This window comes from Loxodonta africana, chromosome 1 (genome assembly GCF_030014295.1).
Source record: "Loxodonta africana isolate mLoxAfr1 chromosome 1, mLoxAfr1.hap2, whole genome shotgun sequence".
Lineage (NCBI taxonomy): Eukaryota > Metazoa > Chordata > Mammalia > Proboscidea > Elephantidae > Loxodonta > Loxodonta africana.
Genome location: NC_087342.1, coordinates 93,861,816 through 93,880,823, shown reverse-complemented (window position 1 = coordinate 93,880,823; position 19,008 = coordinate 93,861,816). Strand labels below are relative to the sequence as shown.

Below are 19,008 nucleotides of genomic sequence, written 5' to 3'. Positions count from 1 at the left end.
GGTTACTTAAACGCCTAAGATATTCAACCTCCAGATCCATATAGGCATTTTCTGTAACTGAGAGAAACTCTTTACCTCACGGTTTCTTTCATCCAGTGCACATTGATGAAGACACAGTGCCAGGCACTGGTTTGAGAACCATGGCGGAGAGTGTCTGCCCAGAGACAGATGAGGTACTTCGGATCCAGTCCTGATTGGCTCCTTTGCTAGTGACTCTCCAATCCTAACATGCATGGAAACATTCATAGGTCTTTACTCTCTGAGGTGGGTACCATCAGATCCCTTAGCTGCGAGCTGTGTTGACTGCCATTACTCATTTTCCCTTTTTCTCAATTATGTGTGAGAAGATGGCTCTGCACACCCCCAGAGGCCTTTGGACAGCAGCTGCGATGGTCATGCTGATGCTGAGCATCCAGATGACTGAGGGCAGAGACTCTCCAGGTAAGTGCAGGGCAGCTGCTCTCCAGGGCCACCACTGTGGAGAACAGGCTCTGAGGGACCTTGGGCTCAAGTGTGAGGTTAGTGATCTCTGTGATTTGAGAAAATAGCCTTTTATTATGTATTTCTTATTTTTGGGAAAGAGGGTTATTCTACATTCTTTTTGTTTATTTATTGTGCTTTCGGTGAAAGTTCAGAGCTTAAGTTAATTTCTCACACAAAATTTATACACATATTGTTATTCGACTCTAGATGCAATCCCTATAATATTCTATATTCTTATTTCTGCGTTTTAATAATGAGCTGAGGACAGTTCCCATCCCAGGGGATCAAGCCTGGAGATATTATAATGGAAAGAAGGAGACAAAGTGTGTAAGTATACCAGTGACAGCACAAAGTGGACATGAGGCTACTTTTCACAGTATGATTTTCTCCAAAGAAGAGACAGCAGGATTTGTCATTTCAGAGTTCCCCAAGATTATGAGTTGGGTAATGAAGGGCAATAATGGTCTGTAGTGTCAGTATTTGAGGAAAAGGAGTCCACATTCCTGACTAGCAGTGTAGTGTTCATGGAGGCAAACTCTTGGTATCTGAGTGAAGTCGACTGGGTGACCACAGACAAGGAGTCTTAACTTCAGGTGTCACTGACTTATGGGCAAATAGAGACTTGAGTGGGAATCAGAGATTGAAGTTGATGGTGGATTGAATTTAGACGAAAATAGACCATAAAGAAGGGAAGTAATATTTATTGAATAACCACTCATTTCAGACTCAGGATTAGCATCTGCATATAAATTTTCCCTCAGTCTTCCTCACACCTCTGTGTGTAGGTAGTATGACTCTTTTTTACACAATTATACTTGATGTGGATACTCTATTAAGTGACCTGCCCAAGCTAGTAACTGGCACAGCTTAATTGGATTTCAGTTTATTTCCAAAGCTTGTGCTCTTCCCATGAATAAAATGTACCTTTCTGGAAGAGAGGTCTATGTCCCTTCTGACCACACTGGGAGTGAAGGAACCTTATACTGTGGTTGGGTGGGGGTGGAAGAAACCCAGAGTAAACCAAGGCCTGGGAAAGAAGGCAGTATGACCAGGGATCAGGAGAATGTGCTTGGCAGGACAAGGACAAGCTTAATGTTAAATCCTAGACCTTTCTCTTTGTCTGCCTCTTCATTGTCTAGAACTCTCTGGCTTATGTGGATACTTGTTTACCTTTGAGGTTTCCTAGAGTTGTATGGAAAATGGGATTTCATGCGAGAATGTTCTGATTCCTCTAAGTACAGGGACAATAGAAATAAACCTGGCTGCCCTCTTTATTCCGTTATAGGTTCAGGCAGGGAATCCGGATCCCCAGGCTTGCTCTTAGGGAATCTCCCTATTTGAAGGCAGATTCTGGAAGCCCTCAAAGTTGGGCGGGTGCGACAGTGGCGGGGGCGGGGGGGGAGTTGGATTGGGGAGCCGGGGAACGGAGGGAAGGGAGCGGGGGAGGGGGTGGGAGGGGGAAGGGGGAGTGGAGCGGGATAACAGCCCTGAGGACCCGGGGTTCTGGAGGTGCAGGGCTTGATTGGGTTTGGTACCAGGTAGGAGGCGGTGCCCAAGTCTCCTCCAGGCGGGGACCCGAAGTTGCGGGGCCCCGTTTTAGGTTCACGCAGTCAAACTGGCCAAGGCCCCGACAATGGCTGGCCTGGCACCATGGCTGGTGCGTTGGGGCGTCAGGGTGAGGCTGGGCTGAGGCTTGACTGAGACTTGACTGACCCGCCGGTGATTCCCCGCAGAGGATTTCGTGGTCCAGGATAAGTTCCTTTGCTACTTCACCAACGGGACGGAGCGGGTGCGGTATGTGGAGAGATACATCTATAACCGGGAGGAGATCGTGCGCTACGACAGCGACGTGGGGAAGTTCGTGGCCCTGACGCCGCTGGGGCGGCCGACCGCCAAGTACTGGAACAGCCAGAAAGACATCCTGGAGAAGAGACGGGCCGAGATGGACACGGTGTGCAGACACAACTACCGGATTGAGGAGAGCTTCACGGTGCAGCGGCGGGGTGAGCGCCTCTCTGCCCTCGTGGGACCCACCCGGGGCCGGGGGTCGAGTCTCCTGGAGCCGCAAGACTGAGGCAGCGAGTGGAGATCCGGACCAGTGGGCGCGGGGGGTGGGGGGGAATCCTCGGACCCAGGTTCCCAGGCCCCTCGGGGGACAGGAAGGCGGGCAGGTCCCACGGGGAGGGGGGCGTACTGAGAGGACGGCGGAGGACCTCAGCACCCCGTGAGCATTACCTGCAGAGGAGGGCGAGGTCTGTGCATCTGATCCCAGCCTGCCTGGTAGTTCACACGTCGCCCTCGAGTCGCTTCGCACTCATAGCGACCCTGTAGGACAGAGTGGAACAGCCCCGTAGGTTTCCAAGGAGAGGCTGGTGGATTCACACTGCCGACTTTTTGGTCAGCAGCTGAGCACTTAACCGCTGTGCCACCAGGGCTCCGATTTTGCTTTATGTTTTACATTTTAAAACAAACTCTTACTGATGTGGATTTGAATGATTAAAATTCGTGAATATACAGTCTAGGGCAAAAAAGGCTTTGCTAAGAATAAAAATAGCCCTTGAGAGGTGCTGTAAAACAGATTTTTACTTTCTTTGAAAATCTCCAACGGGTGGCATAATTGAAAGAGCTGAAGCTTTGGAGTAAAAAAATCTAAACAATTAAATTATTGCATAAAAATTGTTACAGGTTTTCCTTGGCCTAAGACTCCCTGCTCTCCCCCCAACATCACCATTTACCTGAGAGTTAGAAATTCTGAAAGATAAGCACCCCCAGTTAATAAGTACCTCTTTGTAGATCTTACTAAACACCATCTATATTATGTCGTTTAATTTCACAACTATTTTGTGAGCTGGGATTCATATCGCCACTTAGGGATGGTAATATTGGTACAGAACACTCTCTTGCTTTTTTCTGGCCCACATCCTAACGCCACCTAGTACTTATCTTTTTGCTATTTCACTTCTTTTCCATACAAATTATCTTAACATTTTTCTTTTGAACTTGTGTCCTCTATTTTCACTCCCAATCTGTTTAAGGGGAACAGGCAATAGGAGTCCATATAGGCAGCCGTGATTTCTCACATTACATTCTCATTAACCCAGGCCAACCTTTGCAAGAGTGACAGAATATTTTCTGATTTCAGAACAATGAAGTGATTCTTGACAACGAGAGGGTAGAATAGGTAAATAGGTGGCTAATAATTAAACTCACTTGAATTATAAAAAAAATTAGAGAACATACTCTAGCACCAAGTAAATTAACTATACATTAAATATTTACTATATTTTCACATCAATAAGGAGTCCTAGTGGCCCCGTGGTTAAAGCACTCGGCTGCTAACTGAAAGGTCAGCGGTTCAAATCCACCAGCTGCTCCGCAGGAGAAAGGTGGCAGTCTGTTTTCTTAAAGATTTACAGTCTTTGAATTCTGGCAGTTCTACTCTGTCCTATAGGGTTGCTATGAGTTGGATTTGATGCAACAGCAGTGGGTTTTTTTTTCATACCATGGGACTAAAAGAGGTACAATAAAAATGGTTTGCGAGAGATTAAAGGATAGGATACGTAAAATAGGCGGGAAAGGTGTGTCATATTTGATAATGAACTAGCAATCTGAGAAGATAAAGGATTCAAGGCATGGACAAGCATAATGTTTTATCAGTGTTATTTGTTTTCAAAGCTCCCCAACTTTTTCTTCAAAACATCTAAACTTTTGAAATAACACATTCGTATGTCTGTCTGTGTCACTAGATCTCAAGTTCTGCAAAAGCAGAGACCATGGTCTATCGTTACCTTTGAATCCCTAAGGCTCGTCAAATAAATAAATCAATGAACAAATAAAATACAGAGTAGGTGGCATTTCCGATGTGGAGATGAACTTTATGGATTTCATAATATAATTTTTTTGTGGGAGTTCACAATATATTTCATAATATAATTTTTTTGTGGGAGTTCACCATAGAAGGACATTTGAGCTAAGGTTAAATTGAAAGTTGAGAGGGATGCAGTGTTGACTGGCAACACATATGTTCTTGTTCCCGAGTTTTTTTCTTACTACAGGCTGAGAATTACAGAATAGAGCCTGCTTGAGAAGCATTGCTTTGTGGAAGGATGTGGTGGTCAGCGTTGTGCTCCTGTTGAGCCGACTAGAAATGTGGATACATCCTTAATTGTCAGTCCATGGTACTATTCATGGGGCCATGGCCAGTGTTGATGGTCTCACACCAGCAGATGAGTGTCTTACTGTTGCTGTTGGGTGCTGTGGAATTGTTTTCAATTTATAGCAACCCCGTATGACAGACCAGACCTGCCCCACAGGGTTCTCTTGGCTGTAATGTTTATGGAAGCACATGGCTAGGTCTTTCTCCAGTGTAGCCGCTGGGTGGGTTCAGCCTTTTAGTTAGCAGCGGAGTACTTCTAGGCTGTTGCATTTTCTCTACTGTGGGGAGCAGTGGGACTAACAGAAAAGAGTGTCACAATCCTAGAGTGACTTACCAGAAACAACCCTGATGATGGCCTTCAATAAACCCAAAAACTAAACCTGTTGCTGTCAAATCAGTTTCAACTCATGGCGACCCCGTGTGTTACAGAGTAGAACTGCTCCATAGGGTATCGTCTTTACAGAAGCAGATCAGCAGACCTTTCTTTTGTGGCTGTACTGGGTGGGTTCGACCCACTAACCTTTAGTTTAGCAGCCGATTGCAAACTGCTTATACCACCCGGGGACCTCAATAGGCATGGAAGCAAGAGTCCAGGTGAATTATGGTTATTATTTTTAATTGTATGGATATTAGCCTGTGTACTATAGAAACTTACAATTCCAAAGTGCTTCAATTTTATCAACATAGTAACTGCCATAGAATGATTATTATTATCTCTTGTGAGTCTGAAAAATAAACTGACTAATGCTTGCTATGGAGCTAATAAGTGGAGGACCTCAGATTCTAATCCAAGACTTGGAATACAGGAATCTTTCTCCTCTGGTACCAGTGAAAGTCTTATCCCCATGGAGAGACTGGCTGTGTGGTCTCACAGCTCACTCACTGTGCTTTTTTCTGTGTTACTTCCCTCAGTGGCGCCTGAAGTGACCATCTCTCCAGCCAGGACAGAGACCATAAACCACCACAACCTGCTGGTCTGCACAGTGACAGATTTCTATCCAGGCCAAGTCAATGTCCGGTGGTTTCGGAATGACCAGGAGGAGACAGCTGGCGTTGTGTCCACTCCCCTTATTAGGAATGGTGACTGGACCTTCCAGATCCTTGTGATGCTGGAAATGACTCCCCAGCGTGAAGATGTCTACACCTGCCACGTAGAGCACCCCAGCCTGCAGAGCCCCATTGTGGTGGAGTGGCGTAAGAGGCAGTTTGTTTCCTTTCACTGTGGGACCCGTGAGATATCCCCTCTGGCCCATCCCATCCCCTCCCTTATCCCTGATGGCACTACTGAGCTGGGAATCACAGGAGATTAGAGCATCTCTTACCCCCAGCAAGGACATCCAGAGAATCGTGATATCACTGCCTTTCCAGGTACATACTGTGGTCCTAGATCCCGGCCCTGATAATGCTGGGGGATTGACTCTTAATGGTGGTTGTTGGGATCTTAGGATCTAAGGTTATGGATGTGTCCCTGAGGAGCCAAGATTTGCTTCCCTCCTTTTCCGTTACCCCCACTGTGTCAAGGATCCATGGAGACTGGGTCCTTCCCTTTCCTAAGTGTGGTCACAATGGAAAACTAGGCTCTTTTGGCACCTCCATCTCCTGTACCGTTGTCTTTTTTGTTTTTTTTTTTACTTCCCAAATGGGTCACTATGGGATGTGAGGACAAACATTGACACTCAGGCTTCTGCTTCCCAGGGGCACAGTCTGAATCTGCCCAGAGCAAGATGCTGAGTGGTGTCGGAGGCTTTGTGCTAGGGCTGGTCTTCCTGGGGCTGGGCCTTATTATCCATCACAGGAGCCAGAAGGGTAAGGAGCTCTGAGGGGGAATCAGGAAGATGGGCTGTGCCTGAGGCCCTTTGTTCAGGGAGGCCTCTGCCTTAGGTGTAACTCTTGTTGTTGACCCTGAAAGGAAAGAAGCTGGGCTGGGTGGTGGAGGGAGATGGAGAAGCCAAGTTAGCTTTAACACAAAGCTGACTGGTGGAGTTTAACCCAGGAATTCCTTCCAGTTCATCATTGTCTCACTGGCTCCTGCTAAAATCTTCCTTCATTAAAAGGAGGGCCAGAGCTTCAGCTTCCTTCTAGCGACAGCTTTGTTCACTTTAAGGATTTTAGCTTAATGTAGTTAATACCTTGTGGTAAATGGGTGGGGGAGAGAATATTACTCCCCAATATCATTTGGGGTGAGTGAGAGAATCTTTTTTTTTTTGTAACAAGACCTTTCTCTGTAACTTTCTTTTATAGGACCTCGTGGGCCTCCACCAACAGGTAACAAGTCTGCTGTGACCCAGTGTGGGGCGGGGAGCAGGTATAAGAGGGAAGGGCATGAGGAGAGCATGCCTGGGCTCAGTGGTCTGGGTTCATGGTTCCCTGCTACAGGGATCCAGAGTTAGAAGTTTACCCAGTTTCTATAAGAAGCTCCTGATGTTGGTCCTTAGAACCAGGTCAAAACTTTGGTGACTTGTTTTTTTAATGAAACTTGGATCCAGAGCCCTGTCTTGGGTGTTAAACACTGGGGTGATGCCCAATCTGCGCTGCATATTGATGTCTCCTGCCCTGTAGGCATTTCCCAGTGGCTGAAAGAGGCTACTGGTGGTGAACAGAAAATGTGTTATTATCCAGTTTCCTAACAGATTGAAACAATTCATATTCTTCAGAGGTGTAAGAGCTGCCCCCCACCCCCACCTCCAGCACATCTCCTTCTGTGTTCACAGTTAAAGTTAAATCAGTTAAAGGTTTCCCGGTTACATAGATATTGGGGCAGGTGTTGATGATACACCCTGGTGCTGCAGGGACGCTGAAGGGGGGTCAGAGGGCGTGTGTCCCTTAGGGAACCGTGTTCTCATCACTCTCCCTCTCTCCTCTGCAGGGCTCCTGCACTGACTCCTGAGGATGTTTTGACTAGGATTGCTTCTTGTTGTCCTGTAATGCCTGCCTTGTCTTGCTCAGAATGCCAGCTGCCTGTGTCTGCTTGGTCCGCCTGTGAGATCTGAATCCTGCAGTGGTTCTGGCACAGCTGCCAGGTCACCTCCTGTGACCCCTGCCCCAGAGACCTGGCTGTTACTCTGGTTCCTGCACTGATGCAGGAGCTTCTGCCGTGTGTGCTGCCAGCTGCGTCTCCGCAGACCCCATGGAGTTTTCTGTTTCTATTCCCCCCAGAGACTGCTCAAGAGATACACAGTGAACCCATTTAACTGACTATAGAGCTTTTTTCAAAATTAAACATGTTTATGACTTATCTGTACTCTGAGCTTCCTTAACTGGGCAGAGGCAGAAAACTACTCCAGGATGAAAGGAACAAATTGTGAGATGACTGACACCATTGCCGTCAGGTTGATTCTGACTCATAGTGACCCTATAGGACACAGTAGACCTGCCCCCATAGGGTTTCTAAGGAGTGGCTGGTTGATTCGAACTGCTGACCTTTTGGATAGCAGCCAACCTCTTAACTGCTGTAACACCAGGGCTCCATGAGGTGACCTAGCCAATCTCAAAACCTGTGGCCAGAAAGAGGAGCTCCTCCTTGAAAGGAGGCTAGAAGCATCATGAGTTCATGTAAGGGTAGGCGGAGGACATAGAAAGTAAACTGAATTGTTCCATCGTCCATGGTTCTTTAGAATCAATGTTCAGTGCAGTGACTTTAGGGTATCCTGGACTTTCTTCCAGTTTGGTAAGAATTGTGCAGGTAAGCATGGCGAAGTTGTTTAGAGGAAGATAGAGTGACTTCTGGTGTCACAGAGAACCAGACCGATGTTTCACATATATTGCTGGTAATGACATGGATCAAGGCCTATTTTTATTTTTGAGAAAGTATAACCAGCAATAAGAATGCAATGCTTTTTATTTTTTTTTTTAATTTTACTTTAGGTGAAGGTTTAGGGAACAAACTTGTTTCTCATCAAACACTACACACATTGTTCTATAACATTGGTTAACAACCCCATGACATGTCAACGCTTTCCCTTCTCAACCGTGCGTCCCCTATTACCAGCTTTCCTGTTCCCTCCTGCCTTCTAGTCCCTGCCCCAGGGCTGGTGTGCCCCTTTTTGCTTTGTTCCATAGTCTTGTTCAATCTTTGGATAAAAGGTGAACCTCAGGAGTGATCTCATTACTGAGCTGAAAGGGTGTCCGGGGGACATACTCTTAGGGTTTTTGCAGTCTCTGTCAGGTCCGCAAGACTGGTGTTTGTCTTTGAGTTAGCATTTTGTTCTAGGTTTTTCTCCAGCTCTGTCTGGGACCCTGTGTTGTGATCCCTAAGAATTTAATTCTTGATTCCAAATGGTAGAAACTCAACTGAAATTTATTTTGTTCATGTAACAAGAAAGTCTAGGGATCAGGTTGATTTCAGAAATGACTAGATTCGGCTATTCAGTGCAGCCTTCATCTCTTTTCTTTCCACTGTATCTGTGCACCTTTCTCTGTTTCTCCGTCTCTTTGTTCCTGTATATTTCTCTCTGTGTCTCTCTGGGTCTTTTTATGTGTCTCTCTCTATTTTTGTTTTTCTCTCTGTGTGTCTACTCCTTTCTCACTATTTCCTGCATCACTTTATCTCTATGTTTCTTTCTGCATCTCTGTTTCTCACCACCTTACATCTTATCTCTGTCTCTGTGTGCATGTCTGTCACTGCTGGGTGTCTCCAGAGTGTCTACCAGGGTTTGCACAATTTTAAGGAAGATTCTGATTGGTTAAGTGTGGGTCTCATACACACCTCGGAAACATCACCCAGTACATGGGATGCAGACAGCTGGCCTTATGTCCCCAGCCCTTATCAGTAATTGGGACAGAACTTTCCAGATTGTCATGATGCTGGAAAAGACATCTTAGGGCGTAGATATCTATTACCGCCACGTGGGACACCCCAGTCTCCGAAGCTTTCCACAGTGGAGTGGCATAAGGTACAATTTTTTTTCCTTTCACTGTGGGCCCACGAGAGAGGCAGAGCTCCCTTAGGTTCTGGCGTCCCTCATTACGAGCGCTGACTCATGCTCAATCCCTTGTTTCCTCCAGCATCATCTGATGGTGTAGGAATCCTCAGGGGACAGAGCTCCTCTAGTCTGTGGAAATATTTACACTTTGATTTCTTTCCTTTTAGTTTTATTGTGCTTAGGTGAATGTTTACAACTCAAGTTAATTTCTCAATAAAAAATTTGTATGCACATTGTTTTGTGATATTGGTTGCAATCCCCACAATGTGACAGTGTGATCCCCTTTTCCACCTGGTGTTCTCTGTGTTCATTCATCCAGTTCCTGTCCCTTCCTGCCTTCTTGTCTTGCTTTTGGACAGGAGTTGGCCATTTGGGCTCATATATTTGATTGAAATAAGAAGCACTCTTCTCACATGTGTTATTGTTTGTTTTATAGGCCTGTCTAGTCTTTGACAGTGCACTTTGGGAAAGGTTTAAGTTCTGGGTTAGCAGAGTGTCTGTGGGCCATAGTCTCGGGGGTTCCTCCAGGCTTTGTCAACAAGTAATCTAGTTTTTTTTTTTGTGTGTGTGTGAATTTGAATTCTGTTTTACATTTTTCTCCCGTTCTGTGTGGAACTCTCTGTTGTGATTCCTGTTAGAGTGGTGGTTGGTGATATCCAGGCACCATCTAGTTCTTCTGGCCTTACGCTGGTGGAGAATGTGGTGCTTGTGGTCCTTTAGTCCTTTGGGCCAATAGATTCTATGTGTCTCTGGTTTTCTTAATTTTTTTTGCTCCTGATGTGATGGGACCAAAAGATGTATCTTAGATGGCTGCTCATAAGCTTTTAAGACCCCGGACACTACTTGCCCATTTTTTAACTGGATTATTTGTTTTTTGTTGTAGAGATGTTGGGTTTTCTTATAGATTTTAGAGATTAGACCTTTGTCAGATTTGTCATAGCCAAATTTTTTTTCCTAGCCTGTAGGTTCCCTTTTTACTCCTTTACTGAAATCTTTCAATGAACATAAGTGTTTAATTTTTAGAAGATTCCAGTTATCTGTCTTATCTTCTGGAGTTTGTGTGTTGTTAGTTATGGTTTGTGTCCTGTTTATGCCATGTAGTAGGGCCTCTAGCATCGATCCTATTTTTTCTCCCATTTTCTTCATAGTTTTTCATATTATGTTTAATTTTTGATCCATTTAGAATTAGTTTTTGTGTATCGTGTGAGGTATGGGTCCTGTTTCATTTTTCTGCAGATGGACATCCATTTTTGTCAGCACCATTTGTTAAAAAGATTCTTTTCCCTATTCGATGGGCTTTGGACCTTTGCCGAAGATCAAGTGACTGTAGGTGAATGGATTTACATCTAGGTTCTCAATTCTGTTCCATTGATCAATGTATCTGTTGTTGTACCAGTACCTGGCTGTGCCAATTTCCCTAGCTGTGTAGTACGTTCTGAGGTCAGGTAGCGTGAGTCCTCCTACTTTATTCCTCAGTAATGCTTTACTTATCCGGGACTTCTTCCCTTTCACGGAAAGTCAATGATCAGTTTTTCCATCTCTTTAAAGAATGCTGTTGGTATTTGGATTGCAATTGTATTGTGTTTGTAGATTGCTTTGGGTAGAGTTGACATTTTCACAATGTTGAGTCTACCTATCCATGAGCATGGTATGTTTTTCTATTTATGTAGATCTCTTTTGGTTTCTTGCAGTAGTGTTTTGTAGTTTTCTTTGTATAGGTCTTTTGCATTCCTGGTTAGATTTATTCCTAAGTATTGTATTTTTTTAGAGGCCATTATAAATGGTGGTGCTTTCCTGATTTCCTTTCTGTAGTTCTCTTTATTGATGCATAAAAATCCAACTGACTTTTGTATGTTTATCTTGTATCCTGTTACTCTGCTAAATCTATTAGTTCCAGTAGTTTTCTTGTGAAGTCCTTTGGGTTCTCTATGTATAGTATCATATCATCTGCAAATAATCATAGTTTTACTTCTTCCTTTCCATGTCTCTTGTGAATCCAATTTGAATTTCTGACAGTTCCCTGTCAATGTACCGTGCAATCGTTTTTGAATGATCTTTAGCAAACTTTTACTTGCTTGAGATATTAATGATATTGTTCAATAATTTTCCATTTTCTTGGGTCACCTTAGTTTGGAATGTGTCAAATATGGATCTCTTCCAGTTAGATGGCCTGGTTGCTGTCTTCCAAGTTTTTAACATAGATGAGTGAGTGCTTCCAGAGTTGCATCCATTTGCTGAAACATCACAATTGGTATTCTGTGCATTCCTGGAGTCTTGTTTTTCACCAATGCCCTCAGTGTCTTGGACGTCTTACTTCAGTACCATTGGGTGGCACAGAGGCTGAAAGATTGGCTGTTAACCAAAAGATTGGCAGTTCGAATCCACCAGCCACTTCTTGGAAACCCAATGGGGCAGTTCTGCTCTGCCCTATAGGGTCACTATGAGTTAGAACCTACTGGAATGCAACGGGTTTTTGTTTTTTTGTTGCCATCGGAATTTCATCATATGCTACCTCCTGAAATGTCTGAATGCTGACCAATCCTTTTCAGTACAGTGAGTCCAGGTATTCCTACCATGTTCTTCTGATGCTTACTGCCTCATTGACTATTTTGCCTACAGAATTCTTCAGTATTGCAACTCGAGGATTGAAAATTTTCTTCAATTCTTTCCACTTCAGAAATGTGAAGCCTGTTTTTTGCTTTTGGTTTTCTAACTTCAGGTCTTTCCACATTTCATCATAATACTTTACTTTGTCTTCTTGAGCCTCCCTTTGAAATCTTCCATCCAACTCTTTCACGTGATTGTTTTTTCTGTTCAGTTTAGCTACTCTGCGTTCAAGAGCAAGTTTCAGAGTCTGTTCTGACATCCAGTTTGGTCTTTCTTTCCTGTCTTTTTAATGAATTTTTTTGCTTTCTTCATGTATGATGTCCTTGATATCATCCCACAAATTGTCTGGTCTTCAGTCATTAGTGTTCCATGTGTCAAATCTATGCTTGAGATGGTCTCCAAAAATCAAGTGGGATATACTCAAGGTTGTACTTTGTCTCTCGTGGTTTTGTTTTAATTTTATTCAGCTTCAATTTGAACTTTCATATAAGCAACTGATGGCCTGTTTTACAGTCGGTCCCTGGCCTTGGTCTGACTGATGATATAAAGCTTCTTTATCTTCTTTTTATACAGACGTAGTGGATTTGATTCCTGTGTTTTCAATCTGGTGTGACCCGAGTGTATAGTTGCTGCTTATGTTGTTGAAAAAAGATATTTGCAATGAATAAGTCATTTGTCTCATGAAATTCTATCTTGTGATCTCCAACTTTTGCATTCCAATCACCAGTAATTATTAATGCATTTTGATTACATACTTGATCAGTACATAGACCAAGAGACAGTTGTTTGAACAGAACAAGGGGATTCTGAGTGGTTTAAAATCAGAAAAGGTATGCATCAGGGTTATAAACTTTCACCATACTTATTCATTCTGTATGCTGAGCAAATAATCTGAGAAGTCTGGTTATATGAAGAACTCAATATCAGGATTGGAGGAAGACTTATTAACAACTTGCAATATGCAGATGACAAAATCTTGCTTGCCAAAGATGAACAGAGCTTGAAGCACTTACTGATGAAGATCAAAGGCTACAGCCTTCAGTATGGATTATATTTCAGCATAACAAAACAAAAATCCTCACAACTGGACCAATGGGCAACATCAAGATAAATGCAGAAAAGTTTGAAATTGTCAAGGATTTATTTTTCTTCTCTCTACAATCAAAACCCATGGAAATAAAAAAATAGCAGCCAAGAAATCAGAGACATATTGCATTTGACGAACCTGCTGCAAAAGACCTCTTTAAAATGTTTAAAAGCAAAGATGTCACTTTGAGGACTCAGGAGCTACTGACACAGCCATGGTGTTTTCAGTCACCTCATTTGCATGCAATAGCTGAACAATGAATGAAGAAGACAGAAGAATTCATGCCTTTGAATTATGTTGTTGGCAAAGTATACTGAATATACCATGGACTGCCTGAATCTGTCTTGGAAGAAGTTCAGACAGAATGCTCCGTAGAAGCAAGGGTGGCAAGACTTTGTCTCATGTACTTTGTATGTGTTATGAGGAGGGACCAGTCCTTGGAGAAGGACATCATGCTTGGTAAGGTAGAGGGTCAGCTAAAAGAAGACCCTCAATGAGATGCACTGACACAGTGGCAGCAACAATGAACTCAAACATGGCAATGATTGGAAGATGGTGCAGGTCTGGGCAGTGTTTCCTTTTATTGTACATAATGTCACCATGGGTCGGTTCCCACTGGGCACCTAAAAACAACAACGATGATTAACATGTTAAAGTCTCAACTGGGGAAGACAGACTGCAGGTAAGATCAGGTAAGATTGATAGGTATTTTCAACAGAGAGAGAAACTATAGGAAAAATCAAACGGAAATGCTAGAAATAAAAATACATTAACAGAAATGAAGAATGCTTTTGATACAGTCAAAGAAATAATCAATGAATTTCAAATTGGTCAATAAAAATTTCCCAGAGTGAAACACAATACTAAAAAAGAGTTTAAAAAAAGGAAAGAAAGAAAATGAAGGTGATGTAAAACTTTTTAAGGCAAACATATGGTAATCCGTTTATATGGTACCATAGCTCTTGGATGTTATTCTATATTTTTCCGTCTCGTTTTTCTCTTTGTGTTTCACTTTGGATAATTTTTATTTGGTACCATCTTGATTTAAAAACTTTTAAATAACCTTCTTATTTTGAAATAATTATAGATTCACAGGAAGTTGTAAAGAGAACAGAGAGCTCGTATATACTCCTCCCTCATTTGGCCCCTCAGGTCTTCTTAGTTAACTATAGTACAATATCAAAACAACATGTGTGTATGGTCCTATGTGATTTTATCATATGTGTATATTTATGTAACCGCTACTGCAATCAAGATACAGAACTATTCCATCACCACAGATACCGCTCTTGTGCTACCCCTTTAGAGTCACACCCACTCTCCTCTCCCACCATTCCTAAACCATGGCAGCAACTCATTTTCGTTCCGTTTATATAATTTTTATCATTTTGAGAATGCTACATAAATGAAATCATATAGTCTATGAGCTTTTGAGGTTGGCTTCATCACTCAACATAATGCCTTTGAGTTCTATCCAGTGTGTTGCGTGCATCCTTAAGTCATTCATTTTTCATTGCTAAGTTGTATTCCATGGGACGGTTGTACTGTCTGTTTAACCATTTGTCTGTTGTAGAGCAAAATAGTTGTTTCCAGTTTTTGCCTATTAAAAATAAAGCTTCTGTGAACAATCAGGTACAGACTTTTGGGTAGACCTAAGTTTTCATTTCTCAGGAGCTGATGGCTAAAAAGTGTGACTATTGAGTCAGGTAGTAATTTAGTTTCTTAAGGAACTGTCAAATACTTTATGGAGTAGATGTAACATTTCACATTGCCGCCAGAAATGTGTGAGAGGTCCAATTTCTTTGCACTCTTGTCAATATTTGGTATTGTCACTATTTTATTATTTTTACTAGTCGTTTGTGGAATAAGTGGTTTGTAAATATTTTCCCCTAGTCTGCAACATGTTTTTTCCAGCCTGTTAACATGGTCTTTTTTAAAGGAAAAGTTTTTAACTTTAATTAAGCCTAATTCATTGATTTTTATTTTATGAATTGTGCTTTTCACGTCACATTTAAGAAATGCTCTCCAAACTCTAGATCCTGAAGATTTTTTCTATGTTTTCGTCAAAAAGTTTTAAAATTTTTATTTTTTCTTTACATTTATAATCAGTTTTGACTTAGTTTCTTTATAAGGAATTAGATTTAGATCGTTTCATTTTTTTTTTTTTTTTGCCTATCCAAGGAAACCCTGGTGACGTAGTAGTTAAGTGCTACAGCTGCTAACCAAAAGATTGGCAGTTCAAATCGACCAGGTGCTCCTTGGAAACTCTATGGGACAGTTCTACTCTGTCCTGTAGGGTAGCTAAGAGTCAGAATCAACTTGGCGGCAACGGGATTGTTTTTATGGATATCCAATTGCTCCACAACTATTCGTAGAAAACACTATCCTTTCTATCAAAATGTTTTTGCTCCTTTGTCAAGAATCAGTTGGCCATTCTTGTGTGAATCTATTTGCAGATTTCCTTTTCTGTTTTATTGATGTATATTTTAATCCCTCTGCCAATGCCACCTGATCGTGATTAATATACAGTTTCCCTTTGTACGCACAGGTTTTGCATTTGTGGATTCAACCAACCACGGATTGAAAATATTAAAAAAAAAAAAAAGTTCCAAAAAGCAGAACTTGAATTTGCCGCGCACGGAGCACTGGGTGAATTCACAAGAATAAAGTGATGTGCCGGCATCCCCTACTGTACCCTCTTGCCATTTTACAGACCCTCAATCTCTCTCCAGTGCTGTTGTTTGAGCATTGTTCACTTTGTGTCCCGTTTGTTTGGTACTTGTGTTGTTTATACCCTTTTTTTCTGTGAAAAAATGGCTCCTAAAAAGCAATGAAGTGGCCAAAGCGATACCCCCAAGGCTAAGCGTGAGGAGGTTAAGGACAGTGAGAGGAAAAATTTCCGGTTAGTAGGATGGCTGGCTAGCTGGGAAAACGCTCCAACCTCCTGAACTTCAAGATCATGGGCAACTCAGCATAGCTGATGCCCAGGCTGCATCAGTGTGCCCAGAAGAGCTCCAGAAACTCATAAAAGAGAAAGGCTACTGTCATGGACTGTATCATATCCCCCCAAAATATGCGTATCAGTTTGGCTAGGCCATGATTCCCAGTATTGTGTTAGTGTCCACCATTTTGTCATCTGATGTGATTTTCCTATGGGTTATAAATTCTATCTCTACGATAATGGAAACCCTGGTGGTGCAGTGGTTAAGAGCTATGGCTGCTAACCAAAAGGTTGGCAGTTTGAATCCACCAGGAGCTCCTTGGAAACCATTTGGGGCAGTTCTACTCTGTCCTATAGTGTTGCTGAGAGTGGGAATGGACTTGATGGCAGTGAGTTTTTTTTTAATGATGTTAGTGAGATAGGATTAATGGCAATTATGTTAATGAGGCAGAACTGAATCTTAAAGATTAGATTGTGTTTTAAGCCAATTTTTTTTGAGATATAAAAAAGTGAAGCAGGCAGAGAGATATGGGTACCCCGTATCACCGAGAATGCAACGCAGGGAACAGAGCTTGTTCTTTGGACCCGAGGTTCCTGCACTGAGAAGATCTTTGACCAGTGGAATTGATGACAAGGTCCTTCCTCCAGAGCTGACACAGAGAGAAAGCCTCCCTTGGCCCTGATGCCCTGAATTCGGACTTCTAGCCTACTAGACCGTGAGAGAATAAAATTGTGTTTGTTGAAGCCATCCACCTGTGATATTTCTGTTATAATAGCAGTAGATAACTAAGACAGCTGCCTTCCAGAGCAAGTCTTCAATTGTGATGAAGCGACTATCGTTGCAGCATTTATGATGTATCAAGACTTATTAGTCATCTCTATACATGATTTGGAATCCTGATTGCGCAGTGGTTAAGGGCTCGGCTGTTAACCAAAAGTTCAGCAGTTTGTATCCACCAGCTGCTCCTTGGAAACTCAATGGGGCAGTTCTACTCTGTGGTATAGGGTCTCTAGGAGCTGAAGTCCGCTCGCTGGCAATGGGTTTGGTTTGGTTTAGAGATGATTTGTAGTATCCGGGAGGATGTATGTAGGTTATATGCACACTTCATACACAAATTGTTGCATGACATTGGTTGTTGTCCCTGCAATGTGTCAGCACTCTCCTCATTTGCACCCTGGCTTACCGTTTCCATCCCGCCGGTTTCCCTCCTCTTTTTTGCCTTCTCATCTTTGCTTTTGGGCAGGTATTGCTCATTCAGTCTTCTATAGCTGATTGTTCTAAGAGCACATTCCTCACTGGGGTTGTTTATTTTATAGGCCAATCTATTATTTGGCTGAACGGTGACTTCCGGGAGTGGCTTCAGTTTCCGGCTAAAAGAGTGTTTTAGGGTGGTAGTCTTGGGGGTTCCTTCAGTCTCTACCATTCCAGTAACTCTGTTCTTTTTTACAACTTTGAGATTTCTTCTATCTTTTTCTCCTATTCTAATCAGGAGATTGTGGTTCATGTGGGCCATTAGTCTTTTGGACTAATTGCTTCCTTGAGTCTTTGGTTTCCTTCACTTTCCTTTGCTTCAGATGAGAAGAGACCAATAGTTGTATCTTAGATGACTATTCACTAGCTTTTAAGACCCCACACACTACTCACCACATTAACATGTAGAACACTATCTTTATGAACTATGTTATGACAATTGACTTAGATGTATGGTCCTTAGTCTTGAAGCCCAGTAACTCAGTCCCATGAGGTTTTTGGATCTGTCTAAGAAGTTTCCAAAACTCTGCCCCCTATGTGCTCTATTATATATATGAACATATATGCAGCACATATATGTATACAAATGCCCACAAGTATACCTATATATGCACACGAATGCCCTCCTGTATGCGCTCCTACATCTATATAGCATATATATCTACCTATGTAGCCACTCACAAATTTTTGATTGTTATTACTGTTGTTGCAGAATTGTATATAGTGTAGTAGTTACCGTGCTTATCCTTTGCGTATTCCCTTATTTTTTAATGTCAGGAGAGATTGTAGTGATATCATCACCTGTCTAATTCCTGATACAGGTAGTTTTTGCCTTCTCTTTTTGCTTTTGTCAGTTTTGCTAGAGGTTTGTCAATTTAATTGATCTTTTTGAAGAACCAGCTTTTGCTTTACTGATTTTCTCTGTTGCTTTTCTGTTACCGATTTTATTGATTTCTGCTAATATCTTTTTTATTTCTTTCATTTTACTTACTTTGGTTATTTTTTTCTTTTGTTTTTTCTTCAGGAGGGACCTTAGATTATTGAATTGAGACGTTTCCTTTGTTTAATGTAAGCATTTAATGCTATAAACTTCCCTTTCAGCACTTTTGAAATTTTGATGTAATGTATTTTCTTTTTCATTCAGTTCAATGTACATTTTTGTTTTCCTTGAGACTTCCCTTTTGACCGATGGAATATAAAGAAATGTGCCATTTAGTTTCTGAGTGTTTAGAGAGTTTCCAGTTATTTTTCTGTTGTTGATTTCTAGTTTGAATCCATTGTCATTGGAGAACCAAGCAAAAAAACAAAAAAAAACACAAACCTGCCTGTTGCCATTGAGTCAATTCCGACTCCTTGCGACCCTTTGGGACAGAGTTGAACTGCCCTACAGAGTTTCCAAGTAGTGCCTGGTGAATTTGAACTGCCAACCTTTTGGTTAGCAGCCATAGCTCTTAACCGCTACGCCATCAGGGTTTCCATTCTTTTAAATGTGTTGAGGGTTGTTTTATGGCCCAGAATATGCTCTTTCTTAATATATGATATATGGACACTTGAGAAGAC

The 19,008-nt window shown here is 42.2% G+C and overlaps 1 protein-coding gene across 2 annotated transcripts; it reads left to right on the top strand.

The window, feature by feature from the left end:
- Nucleotides 1-257: 257 nt before the first annotated feature.
- Nucleotides 258-18,768, top strand: LOC100669075 (HLA class II histocompatibility antigen, DQ beta 1 chain-like). Of its 2 annotated transcripts, none has more exons than XM_064284233.1 (6): nt 258-441; nt 2,217-2,486; nt 5,552-5,833; nt 6,335-6,445; nt 6,881-6,904; nt 15,804-18,768. In XM_064284233.1, exons 1-6 carry the CDS (start codon nt 336-338, stop codon nt 15,920-15,922), a joined length of 912 nt encoding a protein of 303 aa, XP_064140303.1. In that variant the 5' UTR covers nt 258-335; the 3' UTR covers nt 15,923-18,768. The 2 variants fall into 2 exon arrangements, with proteins under 2 accessions (XP_064140303.1, XP_023398309.2); XM_023542541.2 differs by lacking the exon at nt 15,804-18,768 and adding an exon at nt 7,506-14,153 and having other exon boundaries at nt 261-441.
- The last annotated feature ends 240 nt before the right edge of the window (nt 18,769-19,008 follow it).